The sequence below is a fragment of the Pseudorca crassidens genome, chromosome 15 (genome assembly GCF_039906515.1).
Source record: "Pseudorca crassidens isolate mPseCra1 chromosome 15, mPseCra1.hap1, whole genome shotgun sequence".
NCBI lineage: Eukaryota > Metazoa > Chordata > Mammalia > Artiodactyla > Delphinidae > Pseudorca > Pseudorca crassidens.
The window spans coordinates 48,362,616-48,382,166 of NC_090310.1; the positions used below are offsets into that span (position 1 = coordinate 48,362,616).

At 44.9% G+C, this 19,551-nt stretch overlaps 1 protein-coding gene across 1 annotated transcript in view; it reads right to left on the reverse strand.

The window, feature by feature from the left end:
- The window catches only part of ISM1 (isthmin 1), a 93,822-nt gene extending 75,610 nt beyond the window's left edge, over positions 1-18,212 (reverse strand). The window contains exon 1 of the mRNA XM_067707469.1: positions 17,945-18,212. Within this exon, the coding sequence (XP_067563570.1) occupies positions 17,945-18,076 (132 nt within the window). The 5' untranslated portion in view covers positions 18,077-18,212. The remainder of the gene's footprint in view (positions 1-17,944) is intronic.
- Between the last annotated feature and the right edge of the window lie 1,339 nt (positions 18,213-19,551).

Consider the following 19,551-nt stretch of genomic DNA (forward strand, 5'->3'; position numbering starts at 1 on the left):
ATTGGAAGGTGGGAGGCAAAATGAAGAAAATTGGAAATTTGAAAACACCAAATAAAATTGAAAATACACCTTCAAATCTATTAGTAATCAATAAATATAAATGGGTTATATTCATTGACCTATTACATGGCAAAAGAAAATTTGGCTATTGGTTATTAATAAGAGAGATATTCAAACAAAAAAGGCAGAGAAAAGTTGAAAATAAAGGTTGGAAAAAGACACATAATTAATGGCAAGAGAAAAAAAAATAAGCAGGAGATGCAAAATTACTATCAAACAAAAAAATGTGTTCAAGACAAATGTCAATAAAAAGATATATATAAAGGAATTTCACCTTGATAAAAATATAACCATCAAAAAAAAAGACATTTTATGTCCTAACACCATGGATTCTAAACAAGTAAAGTGAAAATTAAGGGGATAATAAGGAGAAACAAACAAACCCACAATGGTAGTGTCAGAATGCAATTAAGGTTTTTGAGGAATCAGCAGATTAAGTAAACAATAAATAAATCAAGATTTGAAGGGTTTTCATAATATAATTAACCATCTTGATCTGACAGGTATTATAAAGAGATTTAAGACAGTACATCATAAACAATATGCAGTCATGAAATAGTTTTAAAATATGCTTGTATTACATACAAACTTTATACTGATAAAGTAAAACTCCAGTAGAATGTATGATTTTCTGAGAAGATATAAATTATCAAAAATGACTAGAGAAAAGTTATAGTATCTGAATAGGCTACTGACCATGGAATAACATGGAACATTAATCAGAGGTCTCAACCAAAGAGGTACCAAGCCCAAGACAGCTAAAATGAGTGAATTCTAACAATTTTATAAGAAACAGATAATTCTTATTATTTAAAGTGCAAAAGTGGAAAAAGAAGGGTTTTCAATTAATGCCGTGGAACTATAATGATATCACTACTGAAATGGATACTGTTAGTTCTCATGTACACACCAAGAAAAATGTAAGCATATACTGCTAAGTATAGCTTTCCTAGATTCTGGAACTAACAAATTGGAGAATATAACAGAAAATAAAACAGAAAATTCACAATAGCAATCAAACCTAGAAAAGAGCTTGTCAAAAGAAATGTGAAAAGATGAAGAAAATCTAAAACTTTACTCAAGAAATAGATACCTTAACCATGTCCTTAATGAGAGGATTAAATATTATAAAATTCTCAATTCTTCTAAACTTACCCCCCCAATATATATAGCAATTCCTAATAAAAGCTCAATGAATTTTTAAACAAAATAATTCTAAAGTCTGTTTGAAAGAAAACATTTTATAAAAATTTCCAAGAAGAAGAATGTTGAGGGGTGCTGGGAAGATGGTGGAAGAATAAGACGCGGAGATCATCTTCCTCCCCACAGATACACCAGAAATACATCTACACGTGGAACAACTCCTACAGAACACCTACTGAATGCTGGCAGAAGACCTCAGACCTCCCAAAAGGCAAGAAACTCCCCACGTACCTGGGTAGGGCAAAAGAAAAAAGAATAAACAGAGACAAAAGGATAGGGGCGGTACCTGCACCAGCGGGAGGGAGCAGTGAAGGAGGAAAGGTTTCCACACACTAGGAAGCCCCTTCGCGGGTGGAGACTGCGGGAGGCGGAGGGGGGAGCTTCGAGGCCGCGGAGGAGAGCACAGCAACAGGGGTGCGGAGGGCAAAGCGGGGAGATTCCCGCACAGAGGATCGGTGCTGACCAGCACTCACCAGCCCGAGAGGCTTGTCTGCTCACCCGCCGGTGCGGGCGGGGCTGCAAGCTGAGCCTTGGGCTTCAGTCGGAGCTCAGGGAGAGGACTGGGGTTGGCGGCTTAAACACAGCCTGAAGGGGTTAGTGCACCACGGCTAGCCGGGAGGGAGTCCAGGGAAAAGTCTGCACCTGCCGAAGAGGCAAGAGACTTTTTCTGCCCTCTTTGTTTCCTGGTGCGCGAGGAGAGGGGTTTAAGAGCGCTGCTTAAAGGAACTCCAGAGACGGGCGCGAGCCGCGGCTAAAAGCGCGAAGCCCAGAGATGGGCGTCAGCCGCGGCTAAAAGCACGGACCCCAGAGACGGGCGGGAGACGCTAAGGCTGCTGCTGCCACCACCAAGGGGCCTGTGTGCGAGCACAGGTCACTCTCCATACCTCCCTGCTGGGGAGCCTGTGCAGCCCGCCACTGCCAGGTTCCCGGGATCCAGGGACAACTTCCCGGGAGAACGCACGTCGGGCCTCAGGCTGGTGCAACGTCACGCCGGCCTCTGCCACCGCAGGCTCGCCCCGCACACCGTACCCCTCCCTCCCCCCGGCCTGAGGGCGCCAGAGCCCCCGAATCAGCGGCTCCTTTAACCCCGTCCCGTCTGAGCAAAAAACAGACGCCCTCCAGCGACCTACACGCAGAGGCAGGGCCAAATCCAAAGCTGAGCCCCTGTGAGCTGTGAGAACAAAGAAGAGAAAGGGAAATCTCTCCCAGCAGCCTCAGAAGCAGCGGATTAAAGCTCCACAATCAACTTGATGTACCCTGCATCTGTGGAATACATGAATAGACAACCAATCATCCCAAATTGAGGAGGTGGACTTTGAGAGCGAGATCTATGATTTTTTCCCCTTTTCCTCTTTTTGTGAATGTGTATGTGTATACTTCTGTGTGAGATCTTGTCTGTATAGCTTTGCTTCCACCATTTGTCCTGGGGTTCTATCCGTCCATTGTTTTTTTTTTTTTAATTTTTTTCTTAATAATTAATTTTAATAACTTTATTATACTTTACGTTCTTTCTCCTTCCTTCCTTCCTTCCTCCCTTCCCTCCTTTAGACAACGAATCATCCCAAATTGAGGAGGTGGACTTTGAGAGCAAGATTTATAGTTTTTTCCCCTTTACCTCTTTTTGTGAGGGTGTATGTGTATGCTTCTGTGTAAGATTTTGTCTGTATAGCTTTGCTTCCACCATTTGTCCTAAGGTTCTATCCGTCCCTTTTTTTTTTCTAAATAATTATTTTTTAATTCAATAACTTTATTTTATTTTACTGTATCTTCTTTCTTTCTGTCTTTTTTCCTTCCTTCCCTCCTTCCTTCCTTCCTTCCTCCCTCCCTCCTTTCTTTCCTTCTTTTCTTCTTTCTTTCTTTCTTTCTTTCTTTCTTTCTTTCTTTCTTTCTTTCTTCCTTCCTTCCTTCCCTCCTTTCTTTCTTTCTTCCTACTTCTACTAATTCTCTCTACTTTTTCTCCCTTTTATTCTGAGCCGTGTGAATGAAAGGCTCTTGGTGCTCCAGCCAGGAGTCAGGGCTCTGCCTCTGAGGTGGGAGAGCCAACTTCAGGACACTGGTCAACAAGAGACCTCCCAGCTCCACATAATATCAAACGGGGAAAATCTCCCAGAGACCTCCATCTTAACACCAGCACCCAGCTTCACTCAACGACCAGCAAGCTACAGTGCTGGACAGCCTATGCCAAACAACTAGCAAAACAGGAACACAACCCCACCCATTAGCAGAGAGGCTGCCTAAAATCATAATAAGTCCACAGACACCCCAAAACACACCACCAGACATGGACCTGCCCACTAGAGAGACAAGATCCAGCCTCATCCACCACAACACAGGCACTAGTCCCCTCCACCAGGAAGCCTACACAACCCACTGAACCAACCTTAGCCACTGGAGACAGACACCAAAAACAACGGGAACTAGGAACCTGAAGCCTGCAAAAAGGAGACCCCAAACACAGTAAGATAAGCAAAATGAGAAGACAGAAAAAAACACAGCAGATGAAGGAGCAAGATAAAAATGCACCAGACCAAACAAATGAAGAGGAAATAGGCAGTCTACCTGAAAAAGAATTCAGAATAATGATAGTAAAGATGATCCAAAATCTGGGAAATAGAATGGACAAAATGCAAGAAACATTTAACAAGGACCTAGAAGAAATAAAGATGAAACAAGCAATGATGAACAACACAATAAATGAAATTAAAAATACTCTAGATGGGATCAATAGCAGAATAACTGAGGCAGAGAACGGATAAGTGACCTGGAAGATAAAATAGTGGAAATAACTACTGCAGAGCAGACTAAAGAAAAAAGAATGAAAAGAACTGAGGACAGTCTCAGAGACCTCTGGGACAACATTAAATGCACCACCATTCGAATTATAGGGGTTCCAGAAGAAGAAGAGAAAAAGAAAGGGACTGAGAAAATATTTGAAGAGATTACAGTTGAAAACTTCCCTAATATGGGAAAGGTAATAGTTAGTCAAGGCCAGGAAGCACAGAGAGTCCCATACAGGATAAATACAAGGAGAAATAAGTCAAGACACATATTAATCAAACTGTCAAAAATTAAATACAAAGAAAGCATATTAAAAGCAGCAAGGGAAAAACAACAAATAACACACAAGGGAATCCCCATAAGGTTAACAGCTGATCTTTCAGCAGAAACTCTGCAAGCCAGAAGGGAATGGCAGGACATACTGAAAGTGATGAAGGAGAAAAACCTGCAACCAAGATTACTCTACCCAGCAAGGATCTCATTCAGATTTGATGGAGAAATTTAAAGCTTTACAGACAAGCAAAAGCTGAGAGAGTTCAGCACCACCAAACCAGCTTTACAACAAATGCTAAAGGAACTTCTCTAGACAAGAAACACAAGAGAAGGAAAAGACCTATAATAACGAACCCAAAACAATTTAGAAAATGGGAATAGGAACATACATATCGATAATTACCTTAAATGTAAATGGATTAAATGCTCCCACCAAAAGACACAGATTGGCTGAATGGATACAAAAACAAGACCCATATATATGCTGTCTACAAGAGACCCACTTCAGACCTAGAGACACATACAGACTGAAAGTGAGGGGATGGAAAAAGATATTCCATGCAGATGGAAACCAAAAGAAAGCTGGAGTAGCAATTCTCATATCAGACAAAATAGACTTTAAAATAAAGACTATTAGAAGAGACAAAGAAGGACACTGCATAATGATCAAGGGATCGATCCAAGAAGAAGATATAACAATTGTAAATATTTATGCACTCAACATAGGAGCACCTCAATACATAAGGCAAAAACGAACAGCCATAAAAGGGGAAATCGACAGTAACACATTCATAGTAGGGGACTTTAACACCCCACTTTCACCAATGGACAGATCATCCAAAATGAAAGTAAATAAGGAAACACAAGCTTTAAATGATACATTAAACAAGATGGACTTAATTGATATTTATAGGACATTCCATCCAAAAACAACAGAATACACATTTTTCTCTAGTGCTCATGGAACATTCTCCAGGATAGATCATAACTTGGGTCACAAATCAAGCCTTGGTAAATTTAAGAAAATTGAAATTGTATCAAGTATCTTTTCCGACCACAACGCCATGAGACTAGATATCAATTACAGGAAAAGATCTGTAAAAAATACAAACACATGGAGGCTAAACAATACACTACTTAATAACAAAGTGATCACTGAAGAAATCAAAGAGGAAATTAAAAAATACCTAGAAACAAATGACAATGGAGACACAACGACCCAAAACCTATGGATGCAGCAAAAGCAGTTCTAAGAGGGAAGTTTATAGCAATACAAGCTCACCTTAAGAAGCAGGAAACATCTCGAATAAACAACCAAACCTTGCACCTCAAGCAATTAGAGAAAGAAGAACAAAAAAACCCCAAAGTTAGCAGAAGGAAAGAAATCATAAAAATCAGATCAGAAATAAATAAAAAAGAAATGAAGGAAACAATAGCAAAGATCAATAAAACTAAAAGATGGTTCTTTGAGAAGATAAACAAAATAGATAAACCATTAGCCAGACTCATCAAGAAAAAAAGGGAGAAGACTCAAATCAATAGAATTAGAAATGAAAAAGGAGAAGTAACAACTGACACTGCAGAAATAAAAAAGATCATGAGAGATTACTACAAGCAATTCTATGCCAATAAAATGGACAATCTGGAAGAAATGGACAAATTCTTAGAAATGCACAACCTGCCAAGACTGAATCAGGAAGAAATAGAAAATATGAACAGACCAATCACAAGCACTGAAATTGAAACTGTGACTAAAAATCCTCCAACAAACAAAAGCCCAGGACCAGTTGGCTTCACAGGTGAATTCTATCAAACATTTAGAGAAGAGCTAACACCTATCCTTCTCAAACTCTTCCAAAATATAGCAGAGGGAGGAACACTCCCAAATTCCTTCTACGAGGCCACCATCACCTTGATACCAAAACCAGACAAGGATGTCACAAAGAAAAACTACAGGTCAGTATCACTGATGAACATAGATGCAAAAGTCCTCAACAAAATACTAGCAAACAGAATCCAATAGCACATTAAAAGGATCATACACCATGATCAAGTGGGATTTATTCCAGGAGTGCAAGGATTCTTCAATATACGCAAATCTATCAATGTGATAAACCATATTAACAACTTGAAGGAGAAAAACCATATGATCATCTCAATAGATGCAGAGAAAGCTTTTGACAAAATTCAACACCCATTTATGATAAAAACCCTGCAGAAAGTAGGCATAGAGGGAACTTTCCTCAACATAATAAAGGCCATATATGACAAGCCCACAGCCAACATCATCCTCAATGGTGAAAAAGTGAAAGCATTTCCACTAAGATCAGGAACAAGACAAGGCTGCCCACTCTCCCCACTCTTATTCCACATAGTTTTGGAAGTTTTAGCCACAGCAATCAGAGAAGAAAAGGAAATAAAAGGAATCCAAATCGGAAAAGAGGAAGTAAAGCTGTCACTGTTTGCAGATGACATGATACTATACGTAGAGAATCCTAAAGATGCTACCAGAAAACTACTAGAGCTAATCAATGAATTTGGTAAAGTAGCAGGATACAAAATTAATGCACAGAAATCTCTGGCATTCCTGTATACTAATGATGAAAAATTTGAAAGTGAAGTCAAGAAAACACTCCCATTTACCATTGCAACAAAAAGAATAAAATATCTAGGAATAAACCTACCTAAGGAGACAAAAGACCTGTGTGCAGAAAATTATAAGACATTGATGAAAGAAATTAAAGATGATACAAATAGATGGAGAGATATACCATGTTCTTGGATTGGAAGAATCAACATTGTGAAAATGACTCTACTACCCAAAGCAACCTATAGATTCAATGCAATCCCTATCAAACTACCACTGGCATTTTTCACAGAACTAGAACAAAAAATTTTCACAATTTGTATGGAAATACAAAAGACCCTGAATAGCCAAAGCAATCTTGAGAATGAAAAACGGAGCTGGAGGAATCAGGCTCCCTGACTTCAGACTATACTACAAAGCTACAGTAACAAGACAGTATGGTACTGGCACAAAAACAGAAAGACAGAACAATGGAACAGGATACAAAGCCCAGAGATAAACCCACGCACATATGGACACCTTATCTTTGATAAAGGTGGCAGGAATGTACAGTGGAGAAAGGACAGCCTCTTCAATAAGTGGTGCTGGGAAAACTGGACAGGTACACATAAAAGTATGAGATTAGATCACTCCCTAACACCATACACAAAAATAAGCTCAAAATGGATTAAAGACCTAAATGTAAGGCCAGAAACTATCAAACTCTTAGAGGAAAACATAGGCAGAACACTCTATGACATAAATCACAGCAAGATCCTTTTTGACCCACCTCCTAGACAAATGGAAATAAAAACAAAAATAAACAAATGGGACCTAATGAAACTTCAAAGCTTTTGCACAGCAAAGGAAACCATAAACAAGACCAAAAGACAACCCTCAGAATGGGAGAAAGTATTTGCAAATGAAGCAACTGACAAAGGATTAATTTCCAAAATTTACAAGCAGCTCATGCAGCTCAATAACAAAGAAACAAACAACCCAATCCAAAAATGGGAAGAAGACCTAAATGGACAATTCTCCAAAGAAGATATACAGACTGCCAACAAACACATGAAAGAATGCTCAACATCATTAATCATTAGAGAAATGCAAATCAAAACTACAATGAGATATCATCACACCAGTCAGAATGGCCATCATCAAAAAATCTAGAAACAGGGCTTCCCTGGTGGCGCAGTGGTTGAGAGTCCGCCTGCCAATGCAGGGGACACTGGTTCGTGCCCCGGTCCGGGAGGATCCCACATGCCGCGGAGCGGCTGGTCCCGTGAGCCATGGCCGCTGAGCCTGCTTGTCCGGAGCCTGTGCTCCGCAACGGGAGAGGCCATAACAGTGAGAGGCCCACATACCGCAAAACAAACAAACAAATAAAATAAAAAAAAAATCTAGAAACAATAAATGCTGGAGAGGGTGTGGAGAAAAGGGAACACTCTTGCACTGCTGGTGGGAATGTGAATTGGTTCAGCCACTATGGAGAACAGTATGCAGGTTCCTTAAAAAACTACAAATAGAACTACCATATGACCCAGCAATCCCACTACTGGGCATATACCCTGAGTAAATCAAAATTCAAAAAGAGTCATGTACCAAAATATTCATTGCAGCTCTATTTACAATAGCCCGGAGATGGAAACAACCTAAGTGCCCATCATCGGATGAATGGATAAAGAAGATGTGGCACATATATACAATGGAATATTACTCAGCCATAAAAAGAAACGAAATTGAGCTATTTGTAATGAGGTGGATAGACCTAGAGTCTGTCATACAGAGTGAAGTAAGTCAGAAAGAGAAAGACAAATACCGTATGCTAACACATATGTATGGAATTTAAGGAAAAAAAAGGTCATGAAGAACCTAGGAGTAAGACAGGAATAAAGACACAGACCTGCTAGAGGATGGACTTGAGGATATGGGGAGGGGGAAGGGTGAGCTGTGACAGGGCGAGAGAGAGGCATGGACATATATACACTAACAAACGTAAAGTAAATAGCTAGTGGGAAGCAGCCGCATGGCACAGGGATATCGGCTCGGTGCTTTGTGACCGCCTGGAGGGGTGGGATAGGGAGGGTGGGGGGGAGGGAGACGCAAGAGGGAAGAGATATGGGAACATATGTATATGTATAACTGATTCACTTTGTTATAAAGCAGAAACTAACACACCATTGTAAAGCAATTATACCCCAATAAAGATGTTAAAATAAAAAAAGAATAAAATTACAAAAAGTGACATTAGCAACCATTCTAGAAGAAGCACACAGCCTCTGTAGAAATACAAGTAAATTCGCTCTTTTTCCTTAAAGGAGCATTCAAGTGCATTTTGTTCATTTTTACAGTAATGAAAGAGAGTGCCCTTCAGTCAATTTTCAGGACCTGGTACAAATTATTATATTTTCTCCCTTTAAATGTCAAGGGCAAAATGTGGAGGGCTCCCCCGCCACCCAGAGCCAAGCGCCTGGGCCAGCAGTGGGAGCTGAAGGATCCCCTGTGCTCAGAACACAGGGGCGCCCCGCGAGGCCCCGGGTCCGGGAGGCCCCGGGTCCGCGAGGCCCCGGGTGGGTCCGCGAGGCCCCGGCCTAGCGCGCGCAGGACCTCGTGCCCAGAGGTTCCGACGCCCCACGAACCGTCCCACACCCCGATGCCAACGGTCGCCTCAGCGCCGTAAGCTTCGCGTCTACAGACTTCGGGGCCGCCCAGAAGCCAAAGCCCGTCGAAGATCCGACCCCGCTGACCCGCGAGCATGGGCAGCTACTTGAGCATGTACCTGGGCACGGCCAAGGCCATGTAGCCAGCCCACGCCCGGAAGCGCTGGTCCCCATGGTTCCCATGGATCGGGCCCGCCCGCAGCACCTGCCTCCCGATGGGCCGGGACGGGTGCCAAATCCTGTGCTACCGCCGCCGCCACCAGGATCACGGGCTTTGGTTCCGCAGCAGGCAGCCGCTCCCCGCCGCCCTGCGCAGCTGGAAGTACTACCAGGTCCGCGGGTCCTCGGTGCCCCAAGGCTGGAGGCGCCTTCCCAGCGGGCCGCCCCTCTGCACCTCCTCGGGGCTGGGGTTTTCCGGCCATGTAGCAACGGTTTCACGATGAGGTCCCAGTGGAACGCCCGCCTCTTCTGCCACACGCAGAGCCTGGTGGACATCCATACCGCCCCCGCTGAAAGCCTAAGCAGCTTGTCCACGTGTCCGCCCAGCCAGGAGTCCCCGGACCCCTGTGCCAAGGAGACCGCCCTGAGGGCCCTCAGCCGATGCGAGGAAGGACAAAGGCGGCTCGACGGGCCTCTCAGGTCTGAGAGCCCCGAGCCCAGGCTGTCGGCCTTCCGGCCCGTGATGAGGAATGGAGTGGTCCCTGTCTTTGTGCCCAGGCCGGGGCCTCTGAGAAGAAGCATCTGCCCCGGGTGCAAGCGCCTCCGAGAAGAGGACACTGAGCCCTGGCCTGAGCCTTGCCTGTCTGCCGCCCACCCTGCTGTGAGGCCCCCCACCCCCCACCCGCCCAGGGCACAGTCACATAGCCTCGCTGGAGAGATGGGGGCGGATCAGCACTCCTGGGCCTAGGCCTCCTGCAGCCTGACGTCCCCCTTGAGTCCTGAGAGCCAAGGCCACCTCCTCCTGACACTCAAAACCACATTTCTTTTACCCAGCTGACTCCTGCCCTACCCCTGCCTGAGTCATTGGCACAGACCGCCAGGCCAGCTCCCTCCACTCCAGCCAGGAGCTGCCAAGCCCCAGAGCCACCTCTCTTAGCTGCAGAGCCCACCCCGAGGAAGCACTGCTGACGTCCAGGCCTGCACTCCCTCCTGCCCACCCACCCTTGCTGCCTTTGCCCCTGAGAAGACCCTTTTCGGAGGACCCTTCTCAGGAAGGCGTGCTTCTCCCCTACTGCCCACTTCATACGGTTTAAAGGTTGTTCTTATTTTAAATAATACTAAAATAGCTTTGTTATCCTAAAAAAAAAAAATAAAAAAGTTTCTGTTCAAGAATACATGTTTTTTAATACTTAAAAAAAAAAAGAAAAAGAATGTTAATGACAGGGCATTTGTCCTATTAAAAAATACTGTGAAGCTACATGAAATGAAAGTGTGGTGTTTGTACATGAATAGAAAAATGAAGGTAAAGAAATAGACTAACATATATGTGAAAATTTGTTTAACATGTGATAAAACTGATATTTTGTACCAACAAATATAGAATGGAGTATTTACCAAATATGATAGAAGTGGCTACTCACTTGGACAAAAAACAAAGTTATATCTTTATCTTAAACCTAAAACCCACTAATAACTTCAAAGTAGATTGTAGTTCTAAACAACAACAACAACAAAAACACTATAAAACTGTTAGAACAAAATATATTTAAAGATTTTGACAATCCTTATTTGAGTAACCCTTTCTCAAGTAAGGCAAGAAAACAAAAAGTCATAATGGAAATGATTCAGATTTGATTATATTTAGAGTGGAAAGTTTGTGCATGGCCAAAAGTAGCATAAACAATGTTAAAAAATGAGTGAAAGATTGGTTCAACATTTGCAAAGTATATGAGATAAAAGGTCAATATGGTAGCTATTTCGCAAAGACAGCCACAATGACTCCTCCCATCACTGAATACACACTCTTTTGCAATGTTATTTTGCTGGTCCTCCCATCAAGAGGAGTCTATTTCTGGTCCCCTAGAACGTGAGATGACCAAGTGGTATGTTTGGCCAGTAGAATGTGGCTGAAGTTGTCCAAGTTCATCAAGAGACCTTGCAATTTCTGATTTACTCTCTTGCTGCTCTGAGTCCACCATGTAAAGACATGTGGAATAACTTCCTTGAGGATGAAGAGAGAGCATAGGTGACAGCCAGCACCAACCATCAAACATATGAGTGAGGCCCTTTTATTTTATTTTTTTAACATCTTTATTGGAGTATAATTGCTTTACAATGGTGTGTTAGTTTCTGCTTTATAACAAAGTGAATCAGCTATACATATACATATATCCCCATATCTCCTTCCTCTTGCATCTCCCACTCCCCTCCCTATCCCACCCCTCTAGGTGGTCACAAAGCACTGAGCTGATCTCCCTGTGTTATGTGGCTGCTTCCCACTAGCTATCTATTTTACATTTGGTAGTGTATATATGTCCATGCCACTCTCACTTCGTCCCAGCTTACCCTTCCCCCTCCCCTTGTCCTCAAGTGCATTCTCTATGTCTGTGTCTTTATTCCTGTCCTGCCCCTAGGTTTGTCAGAACCATTTTTTTTTAGATCCATATATATGTGTTAGCATAAGGTATTTGTTTTTCTCTTTCTGACTTACTTCACTCTGTAGGACAGACTCTAGGTCCATCCACTTTACTACAAATAACTCAAGTTCATTCCTTTTTATGGCTGAGTAATATTCCATTGTATATATGTGCCACATCTTCTTTATCCATTCATCTGTCGATGGACACTTAGGTTGCTTCCATGTCCTGGCTATTGTAAATAGTGCTGCAATGAACATTGTGGTACATATCTCTTTTTGAGTTATGGTTTTCTCAGAGTATATGCCCAGTAGTGGGTTTGCTGGGTCATATGGTAGTTCTATTTTTAGTTTTTTAAGGAACCTCCATCCTGTTCTCCATAGTGGCTGTGTCAATTTACATTCCCACCAACAGTGCATGAGGATTCCGTTTTCTCCACACTCTCTCTAGCATTTATTGTTTGTAGATTTTTTGATGATGGCCATTCTGACTGGTGTGAGGTGATACCTCATTGTAGTTTTGATTTACATTTCTCTAATGATTAGTGGTGTTGAGCATCCTTTCATGTGTTTGTTGGCAATCTGTATGTCTTCTTTGGAGAAATGTCTATTTAGGTCTTCTGCCCATTTTTGGATTGGGTTGTTTGTTTTTTTTTGATATTGAGCTGCATGAGCTGCTTGTAAATTTTGGAAATTAATCCTTTGTCAGTTGCTTCATTTGCAAATACTTTCTCCCATTCTGAGGATTGTCTTTTCATCTTGTTTACAGTTTCCTTTGCTGTGCAAAAGCTTTTAAGTTTCATTAGGTCCCATTTGTGTATTTTTATTTCCATTTCTCTAGGAGGTGGTTCAAAAAGGATCTTGCTGTGACTTATGTCATAGAGTGTTCTGCCTATGTTTTCCTCTAAGAGTCTTATAGTGTCTGGAGTGAGGCCCTTTTAGACCATCTAGCCCACGTCAAGCCAACAGAAAGCTATAGCCACATGAATAATCCTAAGCAAGGTCAGCAGAAGAACCACCCAGCTGAGCTCAGGGTAAACTGCTAACACACAAAGTCATGAGCAAATAAAATGTGATTGTTTTAAGACACTGTGCTTTGGGATGGTTTGTTATATAGCAATAGCTAAGTGGGACAGTTATTCATAATTTATAAAGAATACCTGAGATAAAAGCAGACAGCCTGCCTGGAAAATGGGCAAGGCAAGTCATGAAACGAGAAACACAATGGCTGTTGACTTGTATCAGAGCTGGAGGCATCTTGTTGATGAACTGGAACAAGAATTCCTGCCTCGCTGGGTCTGAATCCTGGCCCTGCCAACCTTGGTTGTGTGGCCTTGGGCAAGTTACTCAAATCTCTCCAGGTCTCAATTTCATCATCTGTGAAATGGGTATATAAATACTATCTATCTCATAGGGTCATTGTAAGGAAACTCAGTAGCATTAAGTACAAATAAATGTTGCTTTTGCTTTTACTGTTATTAATATAGCTCAGATCAACTTGTGAGTCTGAAGCAGTGAGTACAAGATGCTGAGCAGTTTTGTTGAAGGCAAGTAGAGGGATGACGGAGGAATGTACTGATAAAGATGGTAGTTAGGAATTAGAGAACAAAGACATTTAGTTACATTTCAGAGTTTGGTTTGCTTTAATGTTATTGTAAAAATGATCAATGTGATGATTTCTAACACTTCCTTAAATCTCATTGTTTTAATGAGTTCTAGCTTTACTATGTAACATCTGTAGAAATTCATGCTTCTGAATCTGAGATTTAGTAGAGAGACACTCATTTGAATTTCAAGTAAAAGGGATACTATTATTATCATTATTCTTATCATTGCCTGTGGTTCTATATTTTGGGATATTCTGTCTTCCAGACTGCTTTTTTAATATATATATATTTGTTTTCTTACTATTATCAATTAAAGACATATGAAAGAACTAAGCTGAGTATCTGATCAACATGACACCAGAGGAGATAAGATTTCATTCAAAAGTGAAAAAAGTTGATTTTTCTGTGCATTTGTATACAGCTGTTGCTGACCACTGTAAAATTTCTTATTAGATGTTTTAAAATACTGAAAACAGTACAAAGACTAACATCATTATTTATTATTTTTATGAGCCACATAACCACTAGAAATAGTGTGTGCAAAGCATTTTACTACCACCTCATAACAGTATACCTAAGAGTACAGAGACAGTCACTTACAGAGTCAAAAAACGTATCTCCTACTATGTTGAAACTACCAAAAAAATCATGTTAGATCATGTTTATATATGTGTGTTTATGTATGTATATATAATTTAGATAGATAGATATGCTCATATTTGACACAATAAGACTGTCAAGATGTGTTTGAAAATGTAAATTGTTAGGGACTTCCCTGGTGGTGCAGTGGTTAGAATCCGCCTGCCAACACAGGGGACACGAGTTTGAGGCCTGGTCCGGGAAGATCCCACATGCCACCCAGAAACTAAGCCCGGGCGCCACAACTACTGAGGCTGCGTTCTCGAGCCTGCGAGCCACAACTACTAAAGTCCGCTCACCTAGAGCTCGTGCACCACAACAAGAGAAGCCGCCACAAATGAGAAGCCCCCGCTCGCCGCAACTAGAGAAAGCCCGAGTACAGCAACAAAGACCGAATACAGCCAAAAATAAAAATAAATAAATAAATAAATAAATAAACCCCCAAAACCTAAGCCCTGAAAAAAAAAAAGAAAGAAAGAAAATGTAAATTCTTAAAAGACTTTTTCTCTTTTGTAGCCAGCAGGATGACTTTCTCAAGAACTTGGAATACAAATATTCTTCAAAGATTTTTAAACTTATAAAATAACAACAACAAATTAAGCAGCTTCTGGCTCTGCAGCTGTGGGCAAGTTACCCAACCTCAGTTTTTTCATTTGAAACAGGGATAACGATAATGCCTAATTCACGAGATTTTTGTGAGGATTTAAAAAGAAAATATATGAAAAGTGCTAAGAACAGTGTCTGACACATAAAAGGCACTTGACAAATCTTAGCTACTATTGTTATTCTTACTGTTGGGTGCCCTTGATATGCCAGATCTCTAATAAAGGTGCATTCTCTTTTAAATGTTCCCAAATATACTACAATTTGGGAAAAGAAAGCTACCATTGTGTATTTCTGACTCCAACCTCATATTTCAGAATATTTTAAACAGAGATAACAACACAAATAATGTAATATAAGGATTGATGAACTTTCCGGTTACAAAGAATGATTTTAGCAGCTTAAGACAACCCAGAGGCAGCAAACTTAAGTTTAAATGTAGTTAGTTAAGATAGGTTATGACTTCCCTGGTGGCGCAGTGGTTAAGAATCCACCTGCCAATGCAGGGGACACGGGTTCAATCCCTGGTCCGGGAAAATCCCACATGTCACGGAGCAACTAAGCCCGGGTGCCACAACTACTGAGCCTGTGCTCTCGAGCCCGTGGGCCACAACTACTGAGCCTGAGCACCACAACTACTGAAGCCCATGTGCCTAGAGCCCATGCTCCACAAGAGAAGCCACCACAATGAGCAGCCTGCGCACCGCAACAAAGACCCAATGAAGCGGAAAAAAAAAAAAAAGATAGGTTAAACATGACCGGTAAACAGAAAGAATATGGCATCCACAATTTTGTTTTCAAATACACCTGCTACTAGCTAATTAACATCCTGGGCCCTGAAAACGATAAACTAATAAATGTCTTTTGCAGACCTCCTCACTTGAAGGAATATATTCTCTCCATTTGAATCATAATACCTTTGGAGCGTCAGAGGGCCAAAGAAATAACTTCAGTCAGGAAGAATATAAAACTTTTATAATAACAAATTACAAAAGAGAGTAAAATTATGAACTAAACTGTTAAACTCATCATTCTGCCTGAATAAGTTCATTGAGTGGACAGAATAACCAAACACAATTACAAAACAAGCTGAAAGCTGATGGATTAGCAGCTACTTGGGACCCAAGATACTCCTAGGAGCGTTACTCTTTCTAAATCCCCCATTTCTTCTGCCCTCTTGGGACAGTTCTTCAGCCACACGCTCTTTTGAGAATTTAATCCACTTCCCCTTTGCAGTTGCCACATCCACCAGCTGCTTCTCTCATCACCTTACCAGTCAAACAGAAAAGGCCAAGCCTAGGTTATTCTAATGATAGCAAACACCTCATAAAGGAATCTGCCGAATTTACTTTTCCATAGAACATCATTTTTACAGCTTTTCATGAGTCCACGAGAAAAGAAAGCATCATGTATAAAATGTGACTTCCAGAAATCTCGAAGATATTAGGAATTGTTCTTACAGTGTTAGAGTGTGTCGGTGTACCACCATCTACAGAATGGGGTGTCTTCAATTTCCCCAAAGGAATCCCGTCAGGCTGTCACTGTACCTGTTTGCCCACAGGAGAAGAGAAGAGGGCCTCATAAAGTTAGGACATTTTCGGAAATGTTCCCAATTTAAAAGAACTTTAGGCTCTGGGGTGCATACTTTTTCATTCCTGGTTTTGCATTTGTGTGTAAGGATCACCTTGCTTTAGTCTATGTAACATCCTGGCAGAGAGAAAACATGGTGTAACTAATCAAGAGTTTGGAATGTGTAAACCTTGCAAGTTTCTTAACCTCTGTACCTCAGTTTTTGCATCTATCAGGGGAGGATATTAACAGCATAGTACATCATTAAATCGGTTAAATTCTGTAAAGCACTTAAAACTAGCACATGGTAAGCACTGTGGAAGTGTTTAAGTGAATTCCTTCTCTCTACAACAGTAGGGTTTTCAGGCAACAAATTACATAAAGATGTGAGAAATGAACTAATAGGGGCAATGGTCTTAAAGCCCTTTGGGAACAATGAATAATGCTTATCTAGACATAAAGAGTTTTAGAGGGGCTTGTTTGAGGAGGAGATTTTAGGAGAGAATTCCCGCTGCTTCCTGGGAAAATCCCTGCTGACTTCTACCCATGCCCCAAGTTGACAGTTGTCACACGTCTGACAGAGCCAAGGAAAGGCGCTTCTTCCCAAGACAACGGCAGGAAATCCCTACCTGGACAATCCTTTATTTGGAAACCAGAGAATTCCTCTTGTGTCTGACGCCCACTACCCGCTCCCCAGTTGCGACCCCCTCCCCTGCCTTGGAGCTGCACAGACCATCAGAATTCCATTCCTAAGGAGACCTTCAACAGGGGCAGAACGCTGGAAGAAGTCTTTGCTGTAAGTTTAAAAGCCCCAGGTAACGCCGGGCCAAAGTACAACCGGTGGCTTGACTCCACGCCCTCCGCCTGGCTGGGGAGGTATAAGGGAGGCATGGGGACCACGTGGGCGAACAGGGGATGTCTGGCCATTCTCTTCGGGGAAATTATTTGCTGACCTTTGCGTAGCTTTGTGAGGGGGCAGATTCACTGGGGTTCTTCCTCCCAAACCCAGTTTGGGGATTTATCCTAAAGTCTCCTTCCGCTTCCCCCTCCTTCCAGAGTAACGTTACTCAGTCTCTAAAGGGTAACCAAAGAGTGGCAGCACCCCAAAGCAAACACAGACATACTCCACACTTCCTCCGCCCATCTCAAGCTAGCACCCTCAGGTACCTGGTGACAGACGACCTGGAGGAGCGTGCCTGCCAGTCCTCCAAAGCGGTCCAGCCTCCAGGCACGTACCCCGCTCCGCCTCAGCCGGAGATCTGTGGCCCCGGCAAAACTGCTGCCAAAACAGATGCTCTTCGGTGGGGCGGGGACCCGCCTCCTCGTTACCATCAGGTGCTAGCTAGGTCAGCTCCCCGCCACCCGGCTCCCCGCTGCCACGCGCGCCCCTCTCCAGCAGCGCACTCACCTGCAGCTGCGTCCGGCTGGCGTTGGCCGCGGTCGGCCCGTCGGCGGCTCCCGAACCGCGCAGCACCGTGATGTGCAGCGTGAGCAGCAGCAGCCCCAGCAGCAGCAGCAGCTCGGCCGCCAGGCGTACCATCCTCCTGAGGCGCGCGGCTTTAGGACCCGGCGCGGCGGGCGGCGGCGGCGGGGGAGGAGGAGTCGGAGCCCGGGAGCCCGGCGGCGCGGCTCCCGCCTCGGCCCCCGCCGGGGCCCCGCTCCCCGAGCCCGCGGGGCTGGCCCTGGGCGCGCCGGGGCGCGCCGGGCCGGGGGAGCAGGAGCCGCCGCCGCCGCCGCACCACGGCGGAGCCACGGCGGGGCCGGGGGCGTCCAAGCTGGCTGCGGAGCAAACCCCGGCGCTCCCCGGCGGCGGCGGCGGCGGCGGTTGGGACGACGGGCCGCCAGGGGCCCGGGCCGGGCCGGGGACCACCCTGCGGGCAGGGGGCAGCGGGGGCGACGGCGGGGCGGGCGCAGCCGAGCCCCCGAGCGCACATGGGCGCCCCAGATGTGGCCGCGGCGCCGCAGCTGGAGCGGGAGCGGCCGCCAGAGGAGCGCGGGGAGGAGGAGGAGGAGGAGAAGGAGGAGGAGGAGAAGGAGGAGGAGGAGGGCTTCAGTGGCGGCCCAGAGTTACCTCCACGCTGGGCTCCCCCGCCCTTGCCGCCCGGAGCCACTCACCCGACGAACCACCTCCCCTCCTCCCTGCGCTCCTTCGGGCCGCGGGCCGCGGGCCGCGCCGCCCCGCCGCCGAGTCTTAGGGTGAGCCGGCTCTGGATGGGGGCTGCGGCACCCGGGGGCTGTCACTGTCTGGAGGTGACCTGCGCGCCCCTCCAGAGTCCGCGTCCGCCTGCTGGGCTGTGCGCCACCGCTGCCGAGGTCGCTGTGGGCGGCGAGGGCCGAGCCCTGTGCGCACTGCGCCTCGGGGCTGTGGGTAGCGGGGCGGAGGGGGGGGTGCCTGGGCGAGTTTAGAAACCTTTATTGACAAGGTGGAGTTGGGAGTTGTGGTGTTGGAGTCGGAGAGGGTGCCGGACCAGCCAGGTGTCTGTCTGCGACTGTGCGCCCCTCCCTCAAGCTGGCGTGCGTATGTATGAGGGAGAAGATAGAGTTTCGTTCCAGAAAGGTCTTGACACTCGCTCCCGCACGGTGGGCCGCCCGCTCTCTGAGCACCTCTGCTCAGGCGCCCGCGGCGCGGGGTAGAGCCTGGGAAGGCAGGCGAGTCCGATTCGCTGGGCGTCCGTCTGGTCCAGGGCGCAGGTGTCTCGGCGGGAAGCTGCAGGGGCCGAGTGCCCGCGGGCTCAGGCGCGCAGAACGGAGGTGGGGCACTGGGGGTAAATCTCAGCTCAGGCAGTCGCGTGTCGGGGGTCTCATCCCGGAGGCGCCGCGCCCGGAGGGGACCTGGGTGCTGCCGTCGCACAGCCGCCGCTCCCGGGCCAGCGCCTCATGACCGCGCTGAAGCCTCGGGCTCCCGAGCGCAGCTCATGCCTTGCAGGGGGCAGCCGGCGAGTGGAAGGGCTCGAGGGTCGAGCAGAGGGCAAGGGGTTCTCTCCTCGGATGCAAGAGAGAACCGGGTCCAGTGCC